The 17,660-nt window shown below is 37.7% G+C and overlaps 1 protein-coding gene across 1 annotated transcript in view; it reads right to left on the bottom strand.

Annotated features, from left to right (window-relative positions):
* The window catches only part of FGL1 (fibrinogen like 1), a 30,237-nt gene extending 15,066 nt beyond the window's left edge, over window positions 1-15,171 (bottom strand). Inside the window, exons 1-3 of the mRNA XM_059156245.1 lie at window positions 15,064-15,171; window positions 2,692-2,771; window positions 348-528 (exon numbers count right to left, since the gene is read on the bottom strand). Of these exons, the coding sequence (XP_059012228.1) occupies window positions 348-528; window positions 2,692-2,754 (244 nt within the window). The 5' untranslated portion in view covers window positions 2,755-2,771; window positions 15,064-15,171. The remainder of the gene's footprint in view (window positions 1-347; window positions 529-2,691; window positions 2,772-15,063) is intronic.
* Window positions 15,172-17,660: the final 2,489 nt, after the last annotated feature.

Here is a 17,660-nt window from a genome sequence, read left to right as displayed (position 1 = left end):
AACAAGAAATGATGCACAAATAAAAACAAAACTCAACTACAAAATTTCACAAATAGCATGTTATTTGCACACCGATATGTAAACAATCTATTGTCTTTAATCTCTCATTAAACTATAGAAATTCTGAGATATTTAGCATTGGTATTAAATATTCCCTGCAGAGATTATAGAGAGAAAGGATAAAATATGGTAGAAGATATTTAAATTTAGAATCATGCTTCATTTTGCTTGTTATTGGAATAGGAAAAGCTCTTTAGCAAAACCCAAAGTACCAAATAATGAGGACCACATTGCACATGGATGTATACTATAAGTTCCTGAAGCACGTAAGAAAAATAGGCTCTGACCTGCGTATTGCCTCCTGCCTCCAAGATCAATGACAGTATTCTCCTCTCCTTTATCAAGGAACTGGATTTCCTTCTCGTGCAAAAGCCGCGTGATCTTGACTTGTTGCTGCTTGACCCGGGTCTCAAGCAAGCGCACCTGGGCTCTGAGCCGTGCCTGCTCCTGGAGACAGTTCTCAAGGGCCTGCAAAGTGATGTGCATCTCATTCTCATTGGGAAATAAATGCTCCTAACGAGTTGAACAAATTAATGAACCAGTTTTGTCCCCAACTCCCATTTCAGAATATTATTCCAACCAGAAAGTGGTTTGAAAGCTCTGATACTATTTGTACGGTAAATTGCTTGAACCAAAAAATTATTTATTAATATGAAACGATCTGAGTGACTATACTAAGAGCTTTAGACTCATCTCTTTTGAACTTCATAATGATTCCAGGAGGGAGGACTTGGCTCAACCCTAGTGAGGCAACTTGCTCAGGAATTTTCCCTCAGGTAGGAGGAGTCAGTATGCAAATCCAGTTCCAGAGCCCTGCTTGCAGTCTGTCTTTGTGATGCCACCTAAATGCTTTCCTGACAGTACAGTTCTTATGGCATCATTGCACATTGTTAGTGTGTCAATCCCTAAAATAAACAAGGCATTTGAATGACCTTCGAGTATTAATATTTTAATTAATGGAATACTTATAATCTGGTGATGTGTTGTCCCCTTTATAAGGGGTGCTAGTTTAGACTCATATCCATGAGTATCTCACCCACTCACCTGTGCAAATTCTAGTGAAGTCACTTTAACCTGTTGCTTATTTTTTTGTTTTTCCCTCAATTACTTCAGAAAGGGGAGGGAGGAGACTGAGTTTTTCAGTTAAGCATTTAACTTCTCTATAAGGGCAAAAAACCAAGAATATTGGATGCAAAAGAGTTTATCAGCACCCTTCTAAACTGGCGTTTGACTGAGAACTTTCCAAAAACAAAGTGACCACAGTGGGGAATTACTTGGGAAGATGAGCTGCAGAGATGCGGCTTCTGGAAGAGGCAGAGAGACTAGAATCTTCAATAAAGGCTCTTGAATACTCGATGTTATTAGAGTTACTGGACATAGAGTAGGGAAAAAAGGACAAAACACCAGTTTTTGCCATTTTGCCATTTTTACCTTGACATCTCATTATGAGACTGCATGGATGGTTTTAGTGAGCTTATTTAACATTGAGGAATTTTCTCTTTCCCAGAACTTTGGGTATTTATTTTATTTTTTATTTTAAATTTTTTAAAAAATTTTATTTATTTATTTTAATTTCTTTTCAGTGTTCCAGAATTCATTGTTTATGCACCACACCCAGTTCTCCATGCAATGTGTGCCTCCATAATACCCACCACCAGGCTTACCCAACCCCCCACCTCTTTCTTTTCCAAAACCCTCATTTAGTTCCTCAGAGTCCACAGTCTCTCATGGTTTGTCTCCCCTTCCAATTTCCCCCAACTCCCTTCTCCTCTCCATCTCCCCATGTCCTCCATATTATTCCTTATGCTCCACAAATAAGCAGAACCATATGATAATTGGCTCTCTCTGCTTGACTTATTTCACTCAGCATAATCTCTTCCAGTCCCATCCATGCTGATACAAAAGTTGGGCATTCATCCTTTCTGATGGAGGTATAACACTCCATAGTATATATGGACCACAACTTCTTTATCCATTCTTTGGGTATTTAAATGTTTATTTTCTTCTTTTATTTATTTGTGAATGGAGGAAGGCATGAGTTCATTGTAATTTCTTTCAAATAATTTGCTTAGTTTACAATAATATTGTTCAATATGGGAAAGCTCAATATTGGGAAAGCCCCAGGTCAGTTTTAATTATTATGGATAGTTTTAAGTTTCTAACATTATTTTTTATAACTTTTTAAAAAATATTTTATTTAATTTTGACAGAGAGATCACAAGTAGGCAGAGAGGCAGGCAGAGAGAGATAGGGAAGTAGGCTCCCTGCTGAGCAGAAAGCCCAATGTGGGGCTTGATCCCAGGACTCTGAGATCAGGACCTGAGCCGAAGGCAGAGGCTTAACCCTCTGCCCAAGCTCCCCAAGTTTCTAACATTATTTAACTACCCAAATAGCCCCAGTAAATTCAGAAAGATTTTATTTATTTATTGTGAATACTAGTTTTTACTTTGAGAAAAAAAAAATTACATCACTTGGTAAGTGCCTATGATGTGGCAGGTGCTTTCACAAAAAATTTCTTCATATTTTCCCATTAGTTAATTTTTTCAGTGACAAATTACTAAGGTTCTCTGCAAAGTAAAAGAAAATTCAAGTCAAAGCAGGTTTTATAAATATATAAATAAATGCACTTACCCAGCTTTCCATGCCCATGACCAGAAAGGTGGTGACAAGAATGAAACGGACCATCTTCACCATCTTCCCCACTGAAACAGCTACAAGAACAAAAGAAATTTCATAAACATCTTTACTGTGAATTTTTCACAAGCCCAGTGTTGGGTTCAGGTTCAACATGATCCATGAGGTCGAATGTGGCTCCAGCTCTAGTCTGAGAGTCTTCAAGGAAATTCTCCTGGACTTCCCCATCGTTCCCTCATACAGAATGATGCTCTCTGTCACCTTAAGTAGGATAGATCCTTTTCAATTGCAGACACAGAGAAGGGATCCTGTCTCTCTTTGAATGTCCAGTGGTTAAATAGCCATGTTTTGGCTGAGCCACTTCCTAGCTGTGTGCCCTCAAGCAACCAACTAAAATGCTCCTGACTTATAAATGGAAATCTTAATTTCTACCTGACAGGAATGTGGCAATCTTGACGAAATACTTTTAGATATTCTGTCATAGGATAAGTGCCTAAGGAACAGTAATTCATTTTGTATATAGAAAACTGCTTTTATTTTTATTTATTTTTTTTAAAAGATTTTCTTTATTTATTTGACAGACAGAGATCACAAGTAGGCAGAGAAGCAGGCAGAGAGAGAGAGGAGGAAGCAGGCTCCCTGCTAAGCAGAGAGCCCAATGCAGGGATCAACCCCAGGACCCTGGGATCATGACCTGAGCTGAAGGCAGAGGCTTTAACCCACTGAGCCACCCAGGCGCCCCTACTTTTATTTTTTTAATAAATATTTTTATTTATTTATTTGACAGAGATCACAAGTAGTCAGAGAGGCAGGCACAGAGAGAGAGAGAGAGGGAAGCAGGCTCCCCGCTGAGCAGAGAGCCCGATGTGCGGCTCGATCCAAGGACCCTGGGATCATGACCTGAGCGGAAGGCAGAGGCTTAACCCACTGAGCCACCCAGGTGCCCCTGCTTTTATTTTTAAAAGAAGAGGGAAAAATGACAACTAGAGGGGGTGATGTGCATTGTTTTTCTTGATGTTTTAGTGGATAGTCAAGCTACCAAGGGGATATAAATCTTTAAGCTCTGTTTAAAGTTGTAGAGGAAACCTCACTTTACCACTTCCTGATACTTTTTTTTTTAAATCCCTCTTGAGGGATGCCTGGGTGGCTCAGTGGGTTAAGCCGCTGCCTTCGGCTCAGGTCATGATCTCAGGGTCCTGGGATCGAGTCCCGCATCGGGCTCTCTGCCCAGCAGGGAGCCTGCTACCCTCTCTCTCTCTCTCTGCCTGCCTCTCCGACTACTTGTGATTTCTCTCTGTCAAATAAATAAATAAAATCTTTAAAAAAAAAAATCCCTCTTGAGGGGCACCTGTGTGGCTCAGTTGTTAAAGGGTCCAACTCTTGATTCTGGCTCAGGCAACAATCTCAGGGTCATGAGATCAAGCCCCACGTTGGGTTCTGTGCTGAGCATGGAACATGCTTGAGATCCTCTCTCCCCACTGAACACTCCCCCACCCTCCTCATGTGCACGCTCTCTCTCTCAAAAATACAATACAATACAATCACTTTTGAAGTCATGAGTATTGATGAAAAATTTTGTTCATCCTCAAAATAAGTTATGTGTGCTGCCAGTGATTTTTCATAAATTTTAGAAGCTAAGGAGCCTAGAAGGGCAGAAATGTTTGCATAATCTTCAAACAGATTTTATACCTATGGTTTCCAGAAAAGAACTGGAACCAACTGAATTATTTGTTAGCCTATTTTCATCCTATAGAACCTATGACCACTAGGTCTTTTCATGTATCTCTTTCTCAATTTTTATGTAATTATAAAGGTGATGCCTAACGTTACTGCCCACTAGGATCACTTGGGGAGCTTGAAAAAAATCTCCATGCCCAGGAATTCAATCAAATGTCTAAAGGTGACAGGTGCATGGAATTTTTAAAACACTGTTGATTCCAATGTTTAGCAAAGTTGGAGAAACAATGATTTATGAACTTAATATATAAAAAACTTTAAGTCTATTACAACAAAGTAGTTAGTTCTCAGTCCTTCTGAGGCCAACAAAAACAGTTAAAGAATGGGAACGACAATTAACATGGCCACCTTGGGAAGCACTTGGGAAGTAAATTAGAATGTGAATTTTTAGAGTATGTGAAATTCATGCATTACAGAGAGTAATAGTCTGCTAGATTTAACTGTATACTTTTACTTCTGGCTTTTTTTTTTTACTCTAAGTCTACAACTGTGCTGTGTATATATACATCTACTTTAATTCTTAAATAACTCTCTAAGGCAAGTACTATTAACCTCATCATACAAATGAAAAGATCAGAGAGGTTAAGTCACTTTTCTAAGATCACACAACCAGTTTATGGAAGACCCAGCAATCGGGCTCAACGCGTTCTACCCTGATGGCCCCATGCCCTCAGCCTGAACTCCACAGGACCTGCCTTGTGATCCACATATGCCTGCAACACACAGGGGAACAGGCTGCATGGGTGAATGGGGGCCTTCCTGTGTGCTCTTCTGCGGTGAACATCTTGCTCCTGAGCGTGGCTGTGACTCATTTGTTCCTCAGACATGAACATCAGGTGAATCTGACAGGAGAGGAGACAGCTGCCCCGTAGCAGGGGCAATCTGAAGGAATGGCAGTATTCACAAGCCTTTACTGATTATCAGCTCTGGGCTCCACCCTGCGCTACACCCTGTGGAAGACTAAACATGGCAGCCTTGGAGGGGCCATGTTTCAAGCAAGGAATGAAAATAACTATTAAAATGGAAATTAAGGATAATATAAATGAAGTCTACGTGAAACCATATGTAATTAAATAGAGAAGCCGAACATTACCAGACCACCCCTCAAGACAAAATTAATTACTTCCGCCACTGTGACCCATGCTATATTTACAGACCAAAATAGCAGTTATCCACTCGATAAACATTGTTTGCATGCCTGCTCTGCTCCAGGCACTGTGCCAGGTGATGAAATTCTCATGTGGTCAGTTTTTTGCATGTTTTTAACTGCTTAGAATTAGATTTTTGGAGGCGCCTGGGTGGCTCAGTTGTTAAGGGTCTGCCCTTGGCTCGGGTTATGATCCCAGAGTCCTGGGATGCGGCGGGCCTAGGGCTCCCAGCTCAGCAGAATGCCTGCTTCTCCCTCTCCCACTTCTCCTGCCTGTGTTCGCCTCTCACACTGTGTCTCTCTCTGTGCCAAATAAATAAATAAATAAATAAAATCTTAAAAAAAAAAAAAAAAGAGTTGGGACGTCTGGGTGGCTCAGCTGGTTAAGCGGCTGCCTTCGGCTCAGGTCATGATCCCAGCGTCCTGGGATCGAGTCCCGCATCGGGCTCTTTGCTCAGCCGGGAGCCTGCTTCTCCCTCTGCCTCTGCCTACCACTCTGTCTGCTTGTGCTCACTCTCACTCCTCTCTCTGACAAATAAATAAATAAATAAAATCTTAAAAAAAAAAAAAAAAAAGAGTATAAGAATTTGGAAGGCAAAGTCCCCACCTTGCTCATTGTTGTATCCCTAGCATGTAACTTAATACAATGAACCAGATAAAAGTTTAGTTGCCTTTGCAGAAAATTTTCTCCAGGAAGGAAAAATCCTTCTCAGAGGGGAAAATGTCCTTTCCTTTCCATAAAACTGGTCTGTTTGCAGTGACAATACTTCCTCCTTCCTTCTCTATGTTTATCCTGGTCAGGGGGAAAACAATGGGTTGTGCATTTTTGAAAGTAAGCCTTAGGAAGAGGGTAGAGACTTTTGGTTGGATTGAACACATGAATTTATTTACTCTTTCTCACAATGGAGAAGATATGAACAGACAAGATCATAGAGAAAGGGAGCAGAGGAAACTCCAGGCATGCAATGTCAGCACATCTGTGGAAGTCAAAAGCACATGACAAAGCTGCTAACACTGGGGGACAAGCAGCAGCAGAAGGGACCATCACAAGAAGCAGGATAACTTGCCCTGCGATTCCCCAGCCAGGTTCAGGGCTAAAGACATCAGTTTGCTTCAAAGGCAGGGTTGGAGGAGACAGGTTGACCCTCAGATTCTCACCAAAACCTTGAGTAGCCCATGAATACTGTTTCTCTCACCCCATCAGACAACAAGTTTTACTTTGCACTAAGGTTGAACCAGAGAGGCTCTGGGTAGCATAACCACAGGCACGAGGGAGATCAGGGGAGAGTACTTTGTTCTACAGGTTGAAATAGCCCCCGACCTACACACACACAACCCTACCAGGATACTTCTCTCCTGGCAGCCAGGCAGCCCACTCTATTCCTCCCGCCACTTTCCAGGCCAGAGAGCATGGGGGTTCCTCTCTGGAGGAATGAATAGGCTCACGGGAAAGATCATCAGAGGCTAACATTGGGAGATTCTCCAACAGAAGCGCCTTGTCCTTGCCTGATCATTCTCCAGAGAAGCCCACGGGCTGGCAAGCCTCATTCATGCACACCAGAGAGGCAGAGGCTTAAATTTTGCCTATTTCTTTCAAAGGAGTTCTCTCTGAAGGGAGGTATATATTAAGTTTCTTTCTGTATCTGCATTTACGTCACAGTCTAAAAAGAAACACTTAAAGGGGTCCCTGGGGGGGTGGGGTTCAGTCGGTGAAGCGTCCAGCTCCTTATTTTGGCTCCAGTCATGATCTCAAGGTCATGATATCCAAGTCCTACATCGAGCTCTGCACAGAGTGAGGAGCCTGCTTAAAATTCTGTCTCTCTCTATCCTCTCTACTACCCCGCCCCCACTCATTTTTCCCTCTCTCCTTTTTTTAATTTGAGAGAGAGAAACAATAGCAATCAATTTTCCATGAAGATGTATAATTTAGCTGTTACAACTTAATCCTTCTATCTAACATAACCAAAATAACCAAAATATACAGAAAGAAGTGGAGTGCTGTATAAATCACACTGCTAAGTGGGCAAAGAAGTCAGACAAAATACAAGAACACATGCAATCACTCATTGCAGAAAAGCTCTCCTAAGCATTTGGAGATCCAGTTTTTTCAGTGAGTCATTCCTTTTATTCATTCGTATGATATATTTTATAGTAACTTAATTTAGGAGAACTGATATTTTACTCTGTGATCTTAGTAACCATTTAAAATCCAAACATTTGTGGGGTACCTGTTTAATGTCAGGTGCTATGTACACTAAAAGCTTTTATATATAACTTATATTAAATATATTGAATTACATTTAAAATATTAGTTTGTATTGGGGCACCTGGGTGGCTCAGTCAGTTAAGGGACCTGACCCAAATCGGGGTTTCGGGGTGGTGATATTGAGCCCATGTCAGCTCTGTAGTGGGTGTCAAGATTCTCTCTCTCTGTCCCTCCCCCCCACCCCACTCATGCGTGCACACATGCTCTTTCTCTCTCTCAATAAAATATTAGCTTAGATTAAAATATACAGGAAATTAAATTTAATTATGGCATTAAAATGGCTTCCAATGTAAAAAAAAAAAGTCACCCCCCCGCCCCGGCCCCCCCAGAGCTTTTAGAGGGGAGAGAAGTGAGAAAAGAATTGCCAAGGAACAGAATTATGAGCAATTGGGGAGATGAATAAGTTTGTTATCAATTAATATTTTCCAACTGATAAGATAATCTTGGAATTATATTTTTAAAACTTTTCTAGATGGCTTTTCCATTTGTCATGAAAGACAAAATCATCTCCTTCCGGATGCCAACACCAACTACACTAAAGAGCCTTATTTACAATACAGCACTGTCCTCAACTTTGCATTGCAGATATTGAGATATTTGCAAATTTAGCAAAATTCAGATAAAATGAATACCCTAACCAAGGGCATCTGATGTTATAAACAAACACATTTTTTCCCCATCATGAGGGTAGTCTCATGTTTCTTTTGTCTGGGAATTCTTGGAGGGATCTGTTATTATCATTGGTCTATCTGTCAACAGTCTGTTTGTGGGGGAAAAAAAAAGCCAACAGAAGCATAAAATCTTACTACAATTTTAACAATTTACTTCAGATATATTGTATATATTTAGGTATGGAGACATTTCTACCTTTCAAATTAGGCAGAGCAGTCCAACACTGTTATAGTAAGATTTACTTTCTTATAGCTTTAGCTATGCCAGTGGTATACTCTTGTTCATTTAAATGTTAATTATATGCAATTAAGGCCCTATAAAATACCACTGTCCCTAAAACATGTTTCTTCCTTTCACCCATCAAAATAAAAGATGGAAAAAAATAGGATGAAAAAAATAATCAAATTATTTTCAATGACTATACTCCATAAATCACTTGGGAAAACAATATAGGTTGTCAATGTATCTACTGTTGTCTGTATTAAATTTCAATAATTATCAATCAATTAATTATTAATAAGTATTAATAAATAATTATACCATTAAACAAAACACTATACACTAATTTATTATGTGTTATATAAGGTAAATTTATTAATAAAAGTATTAATAAATATTATATATATTAGAATAGTAATAGTATAATATTTCATTGGAAACAAGACTGATCTTTCTTAAGAAAAGCTGAGATGGTGAGTGGTCTCTCTAAAGATCATCAAAAAGGAAAGGCTCTCCACGCAAGACTTGAGCTTGTCTTAGTTGTTTATAAAATACATGTAATATTTCCATACTTGAATCATAAATACTTCAAGGGCAGTGTTTTCTGCTACAATGCTTATCTTCTGAGTTACCTTTTTGCAAAATAGACTTTAATATTATTCCTAATTCTCTCAGTTAACATATTTTTCAGTACTAAATAAGATTGTGATAAAATTAAGATTTAATTATGTTCATTTAGCCAACAGATAGTATGTCAAAATTTAAAATATTTTTAAAAATATAAGGGGAGAAAATGGCTGTGTGCAACCTGGGAGAAGGTTCTTACCAGAACCCAATCATACTGGTACCCTGATCTTGACTTTCCACCCCTACAACTGTGAGAAATAAATTTCTACTACTTATTAAAAAAATAATAGTGTAAAAATTCTAATTTTAGGGTTGCCTGGCTGGCTCATTCGGAAGAGTATAGGACGCCTGACTTCAGGGTCATGAGTTTGAGTTCCATGTTAGGTGCAGAGATTACTTACATAAATAAATATATTTTTTAAAATTCTCATTGTAAAAAGAAAAATAAATAACACTCCATACATAGAAAACAGATACAATTGAAAATTGGGATATGAACCATTATTTGTACATCAATGTCTATAGCAGCATTATTCACGACAGACAAAAAGTGTGTGGACAACAATCCAAATGTCCATCCACAGATGAATGGATGATCAGAATGAGATATATACACACAATGAAATATTAACCTTGAAGACTTTATGCCAGGTGAAACAAGCCAGACACAAAAGGACAAATGTTGTACATTTGTACCTGGAGTACCTGGAGTAATCATACAAAGTACCTGGAGTAATCAAATGCCTAGAGATGTATTATGTGTATTAATTTGAAGTATATGAAATTGCCATTTTGGAAGGTCAAAAACATCCAAATGTATACTATTTTTTCCAGTTCAACCTAATATGTAAAGAAAGGAACACGTCATCATTAAAGAAATTGAAAAATATATTCAAATATAAAGAAATATTATATATATGTTTATGTTACATAAGTGCCATGAAATGAAGGACTGATTCTTTTTGTTTCTGCTGTATCCCACTGCTTGGTAGGTAGGTAGGTACCATTTCAGTTTTGAAGGGCTGCTGTAGCAAATTACCACACAGCGGGTGGCTTAAAGCAACAGAAGTTGATTCTGTCACATGTCTGGGGGATAGGAGTGTGAAATTCAGGAGTCACTGTGGCCATGCTCCCTCTGCAAGCCTCTATGAAAGAATGCTTCCTTGCCTCTTCTAGCATCTGGTGGCTGCCAGCCATTGTTGGCATCCCTTGGTGTGTGTGGCAGCAACACTCTACTCTCCATTTGCCATGTGAACAATATGGCTATCTTGCCTCTGCGTGTCCCTCTAAATTTCCCTCTTCATACTAGGACACCAGACCACTGGGTTAGGGTTTGTCCTAATTCAATATGACCTTACCTTAACTTGATTCCATCTACAAAGACGCTATTTCCAAATAAAGTTACATTCACAGGTAATGGGAATAAGCATTGGATGTATCACTTTCTGGGGGTGCAATTCACCTTGGTTCAGGTACTCGACAAAATATTTGGTGAGTTGAAGAGAAGAAAATTTATGAATTGAAGTTAGAATTTTAGAAGTTCTCAGCATCTGCTATTATAATTTTACAGTTGTTTATTAGAAACAAATTTTTTTTTAAAGATTTTCATTTATTTGAGAAAAAGAGAGCAACAGAGAGCACAAGCAGGGGGAGTGGCAGAGGAGCAGGGAGCCCAATGTAGGATCATGACCTGAGCCAAAGGGAGATGCTTAACCAACTGAGCCAACCAGGTACCTGAGACCAAATTCTTTTTGTCTGCTGAATTTATTAGATGTCTCTATCATATTCTCTCCATCATCTCCCCTCCTTCAGCAGTGACTGAGAGTATTTCATAAACTGTGGCTTTTGTAAAGTTTTTATTGATTTGCACATATGACATTGTGGTGTGTGCAGCTTATCTCAGTTTTGAAGAGATATTTGAATTTATAAAATCCCAAGAGAAAATAAATAACTAGAATACTTTAAACTTAAAACCTAATATTATTTATTTATTTTTTAAAAACCTAATATTATTAAAATTAGGCCATCTTAATGGGCTAAAGCTATTATCATACCTATCATAATAAATTATTAGTTTGACTCATACTTTTCATTTGGTAATAAATATATTTCCCAAGCAGAATTACAACAGCTCTGCTGTTATTTTTTTTTTAAATACCATTTGTACTTTTATGGTTATTTATCATTTAATTTTTAAATTAGTCATAAAGTTCAAGTAATTAAAAAGTAAAAGTTACCCCTCAAGTGAAGTTTTCCAATGTTACAGGAAATAAGAAATAAGAAAAATTGTTTATTATAAGCAAGCAAAAGAAAATAAAGATGGAAAATAAAAATATTTTTTAAAAACACATAGATTTTGGAAGTAGAAAGCATTCTCTTATGAGGTTAATACATGGGGTCAAACTATAATAAAAGGAAGTGAGGTCATTCAAACATCATCATCACTCAAGAAAATAAGCCTCAGAAAGGGTAAATTATTTAGCTAAAGGAAGAAAATAAACTTTCACTAAATATATTTATATTAACTGGGGAGATGAGTATAACCGTATGATGTGATACCATTTATTTGTGACTCTGATTCAGATTGTTCTCCTGACTGAAAAGAAACCAATATATTTTCCTGGATTATTGATGGCGACTTTTTCTTTTTCTTTCCAGTGGTGAAAATAACGTCTCATTTTTCTTATGTGATAGTAATCAGATCTTCATTGTTTTAATCCACTACCAGCTATCAGATAAAATACTGAGGAGTCCATAATTCAAAGTTATGAAATTTTTGTGCCTTCCAGACTTTGCGTTTATGCTATCTGCTGAATTTAATATATTTTCTTTGGTTCATCAAGTTCGCTTGTGTATTTGTGGGGTCAAGTACTTTATTTCAGAAATGAATAAATGTGAAATAAGTCAAGCAGAGTCAATTATCATATGGTTTCACTTACTTGTGGAGCATAAGGAATAACACAGAGAACATTGGGTGAAGGAGAGGAGAAGTGAGTTGGGGGAAATCGGAGTGGGAGACAAACCATGACAGACTGTGGACTCTGAGAAACAAACTGAGGGTTTTGGAGGGGAAGGGGTGGGGGTTGGGAGGGCCTGGTAGTGGGTATTAAGGAAGACACATATTGCATGGAGCACTGGGTATGGTGCATAAACAATGCATCTTGGAACACTGAAAAAAATAAAATAGGGGCACCTGGGTGGCTCAGTGGGCTGGGCCTCTGCCTTCCACTCAGGTCGTGGTCTCGGGGTCCTAGAATTGAGCCCCGCATCTGCTTCCCTCTTTCTCTCTGCCTGCCTCTCTGCCTACTTGTGATCTCTCTCTTTATCAAATAAATAAATAGGGGCGCCTGGGTGGCTCAGTGGGTTAAGCCGCTGCCTTCAGCTCAGGTCATGATCTCAGGGTCCTGGGATCGAGTCCCACATCGGGCTCTCTGCTCAGCAGGGAGCCTGCTTCCCTCTCTCTCTCTCTGCCTGCCTCTCTGCCTGCGTCTCTGTCTACTGTGATCTCTCTCTGTCAAATAAATAAATAAAATTTAAAAAAAAAATAAATAAATAAATAAATAAATAAAATCTTTAAACAAACAAACAAACAAAAATAAATAAAATAAAATTTTTTAAAAAAGAAAAAAAGAAATGAATAAATTAGCTTAAAAACTTAAAGAGCTTCAAAACAAATTATGGTCTTATATCTGTGTCTGCTTTTGGCTCTTGTATAAGAGACAGTATATGTTGAAAGAGCTCTGGGAGATGCTAGAAGATTGTATAACATGTATACATAGTGCTACACATGAGACTTGGTAGAAAATGAAGGTCCAGTAAAACATTTTGGCAGGCTCTGTCTCTTGGTGTCCTGAAATTTCCATTTCATCTCCATTAAAATCATCAAATATGATCTTTCCCAGAGAAAGGACAAAACCTCTAGTCTGGCAACTCCTTCAATAATAAGGCCTTTCAATCTGTCATTATAAATATATATAAGTATATATATTTATAATATATAAATATATTATATATAATATATAATACATATAAATAAATATATAAATATATATTATATATAATACATATAAATAAATATATAAATATATTATATATAATATATATTTTAAAGTCATCATATTAATTTGATAATCTTTAGAATAATTCCTGAGAATATTTCAAGTTATTGAAAATTCTTCAGTGCCCCCCACCTTTTTTTTTAAAGATTTATTTATGTATTTGAGAGAGAGAGAGGGAGAGAGTGTGCACACATGCGTGAGGCAGGGTAGGGCAGCTGGGGGGAGAAAGAGAGAGTCTTAAGCAGACCCCATGCTGAGCCCAGAGCCTGACATAGGCCTCCATCGCAGGACCCTGAGATCATGACCTGAGGTGAATTGATGGTCTAAAACCCCCAGGCAAGCCCCCACCCATTGTAATCATAATTCTAAACATCTTCTACAATGTTGAAGAAATGCTTAGATATTAGGTATTTCAAGTGCTTTGAAAGTCTGGTCTCTGTCATTCATCATAGTAAATCTTGTTATTTTGTAAATCTGGTTCATGATAAAGTGGTATCAGATTATTTAGTTCCTCACTACACAGTTGTATTTCTTTTATAATGTTTTTGCTTTAGGCTGTTTCAAAACTTTGAATTTTTATAAAACTAAAATAGTTTTTTTTTTTTTAAAGATTTTATTTATTTATTTGACAGAGAGAGATCACAAGTAGGCATAGAGGCAGGCAGAGGGGGGGGGGGAAGCAGGCTCCCTGCTGAGCAGAGAGCCCGATGCGGGACTCGATCCCAGGACCCTGAGACCATGACCTGAGCCGAAGGCAGCGGCTTAACCCACTGAGCCACCCAGGCGCCCCCTAAAATAGTTTTCAAATGGCTCTTTTTTGAGTACTGTATTATTTGATATAAATTATTCTAAGTCTCTAAAATCCAATTTCCTCCTCAGCAAAATTTTTTAAACTTTCTTGATAGAGGAGTAAACGTAAAGGCAAAAATATTGTTTTAAACTGGAAAGTTGTATAGCTAATATATAGCTTTTAAAAACAATTACAAAACAAAAATATATACTAATGTAAAAAATTTTAAAAATGGTGTTTTAAGCAAGCTATCATGAAAGGATGCAAGATAAAAGAAATAAGGAGAAAGAGCTATTGAAAGAACCATGTTTAGTAAGTTAGCATTTACAAATGGATTACACCCTTAATGTAAGACAGTTACTTAAAAATTTACCCATAAACACAGATTTAGAGACTCTTTTTAGGCATTTTCTTCCAAATTTTTTATCATTTTTCTGAAAATGGAATATAACAGTATCTTTGTTATTTATTTTAAGCATTTACACTCAGTGAAAGCCTAAAAAGCTAAATAAGTTTGATTCCCAAAAGATAGAAAAAAAAAATAAAAGCATTTCTGAAGATTTTACTTCTGGAATGGAAATTTTAACATTTTCCATTTTATTTTATATCTTGCATATTAAAACTGCAAATCCTATTATTTACATCAAATTCTCATCCAATTCATTCAAAATGTGCTAGGAGTAGAAAGGAGATATAATTCTAAGTTTACTTTCTAAGTTACAGAGGTGGTTTTCTCCCAAGTTCAACCAACTTTTCCTAAAAGCCTATGATTGTTTCCTGAGTTATGCTTAATATCATACATAATCAATTAGCATTATTACAATTATATCAAAAGTACAGAGATGTTAAATACCTTGCTGAAGTGAAAAATGAGTCAGAGACACAGCTCAGTCTAGGTGTTGTCACTCTGCCTCCCAGGATCTTCTAACTGCATTCAGAATTTGTAATTACTTCTCTCTTATTTGATTAGAAATAGAGACAATGTTGATTCTGGCTTTAATCCAGAAACAAATAAATGAGGAAATCAGTTTAACTGGAAAGAAAGCTAAAAACAGAGATTCAATGACACAGTACCAAATATTTTCCTTTTTTTCCTCCTATTTGTATGAATTTTCATGAAAGATCTAATAATGTATCTTCATGAAAATACATCTCTGATTTTTTAAGACTCTTATATTTGTGCTTATCTGGAGAATTTTTGTACTTGAACTTGGTAATGCTCACTTGAAGACTAAGTAAACCAAAGTTCAGTTGAAGATTTGCTTTATAGTACTAATGATAATAAAGTTGTACCTATAAAGATATGGGTTAAAATGTCATTTCTACTACAATATGGAGAAAAGCCTAATATTTTTAGTTATAAAAAATGTGGCAAGCTAATAATTGCCAAGATGCAATGGCCAGTTTAGTTAATCTTTAAGAAAAACAAAAATTCCCTGAGGTGCAAAATTACAAAATTTATGTGTATGCATCAATTACACCCCGAACGAGTTGTTCCTATTGTTTTAAACTCTAGAGGATTTTCGAATGTGTAACACTCAACTTGTTAGTTCCACTGGTTGAGTAATAGTTTCAGACTGGAAATCCAGGTTTATCACTTCTTTTTTTGTTCTGATGTAACGGAAGCTTTTGTTTGCTATTCGTTCTGTGATCCTTATTTATTAACTCAGATTCCAGTAAAATATGGAAGTTGTGTTTTCTTTCTGTTGTTTGTTGTTTTCTGCACTCAAATATTGCCAGTGTTTGACCTTCCCATTAAACTTTTTCCTGCCACTCACTCAGAAATTGTAAGTTTATGAAGAAAAAGCTAATCCTGATGATTAACTGGAAAGAAAAACAGGTTAAAGTTAAGGGGGAAGCCATTTAGAGGTGTGGCTTATATTGAGCTGAAGACAATCAAGGCTCAAAAGACTCAAGAAGAACTATTCACCTTCCCTTTAACTGCTTAAAAGAATTTAAAAAGAGGGTCTGTACCAGGAGAGACTTAATACCAAAGAGAACTTTTTGTCAAAAAGACATAACTGGGGGCTCCTGGGCAGCTCAGTTGGCTAAGCATCTGCCTGTCTCACGTCATGCTCCCTGCTCAGTGGGAGTATCTGCTTCTCCCTCTCCCTCTGCCCCTCCCCCACCCACCTGGGTTGTGCATGTGCTCTCTCTCTCTCAAATAAATAAATAAAATCTTAAAAAAAAAAAAAAAGAAAGAAAAGGAGAAGAAAGAAAAGAAAGACATATCTGCATGGCATGGCAAACATTTCTTTATCAAACTTTTGCCCTCTTCATCTTCTAGTGGCTTTTCTTCCTCTCCTTTTGAAGCAAGAAACCACCATCTGCTATCAACTGCCTGTCTGCCTTTCGGGTCTCTGTCTTTGGGGTTCTTATACATACAAAGTTTGTTTCTCTCCTGCTATTCTGTCGTATGTTAATTTAATTATTAGAATAGTCAAAGAACATAGAAGAGTTGAAAGGAAAAGTTTTCCTCCCTGACAAAGTGATTTACACACACAGGAGAGGAAATTATACATTCATAATTGTAGAGAATTCAAGCTGCTGGCATTAAATGTCAAAAACAAAAGTATGGGGCGCCTGGGTGGCTCAGTGGGTTAAGCCTCTGCCTTCGGCTCAGGTCATGATCTCAGGGTCCTGGGATCGAGCCCCACATCTGGCTCTCTGCTCAGCGATGAGCCTGCTTCCCCCTCTCTCTGCCTGCCTCTCTGCCTACTTGTGATCTCTCTCTCTGTCAAATAAATAAATAAAATCTTTAAAAAAAAAAAAGTATGGGATTATTTGGCTGATTTGATAATTACCCCAGTGGTAAAATGAAATATTTTGAAATACAAACCTATTCTTTCCTCCTTCTATCCCTTTTACTGTCTTTCCAGTCAGGCATTTAAAAAGCCCTGTGCTCACATCATCAGAGAAGGGACTGTAGTAGCCATAACAATGGGTCTCACATGTGGCACACTTATGTATCAGACATGGGAAATACAGAAACCCATTCAGCCACAACAGCCTTATGAGCAGATACTGTTATCATCTCCCTTTTACAAATGAGGAAACCAAGGCACAAAGGTTTAAGTAACTTGTCCAAGGTCACACAAGTAGCACATGGGGGAGCCAGGATTCGAAGACACTTGGGCTGAGAATCTGTGCTCTTCACCATTAAAGATGGATAATGCTGTCTGTTGAGGAGTAGGCTAGACTCATTGCCTCAAGAAACACCTCGAAAAAGCAAATCAGACAATAAGGACAGAATCTAGGGTCAATGTTCTCTAGAAGCATGACAGTCACTGAGCTTGCTAGGAGAAATATTATTTCTTTAGCGCAAAGATGCATTGATAGAACACAGGGGAAGAATTGTAAATAGGAGAAATCAAATTTGGGAACTGGCACAACTGTACCAAACCTATAAAATGAGAGTGGGACCTGAGATCACTGGCTGGAAGATGTGTG

This window comes from Mustela lutreola, chromosome 18 (genome assembly GCF_030435805.1).
Source record: "Mustela lutreola isolate mMusLut2 chromosome 18, mMusLut2.pri, whole genome shotgun sequence".
Lineage (NCBI taxonomy): Eukaryota > Metazoa > Chordata > Mammalia > Carnivora > Mustelidae > Mustela > Mustela lutreola.
This window is presented reverse-complemented; position numbering and strand designations above follow the sequence as displayed.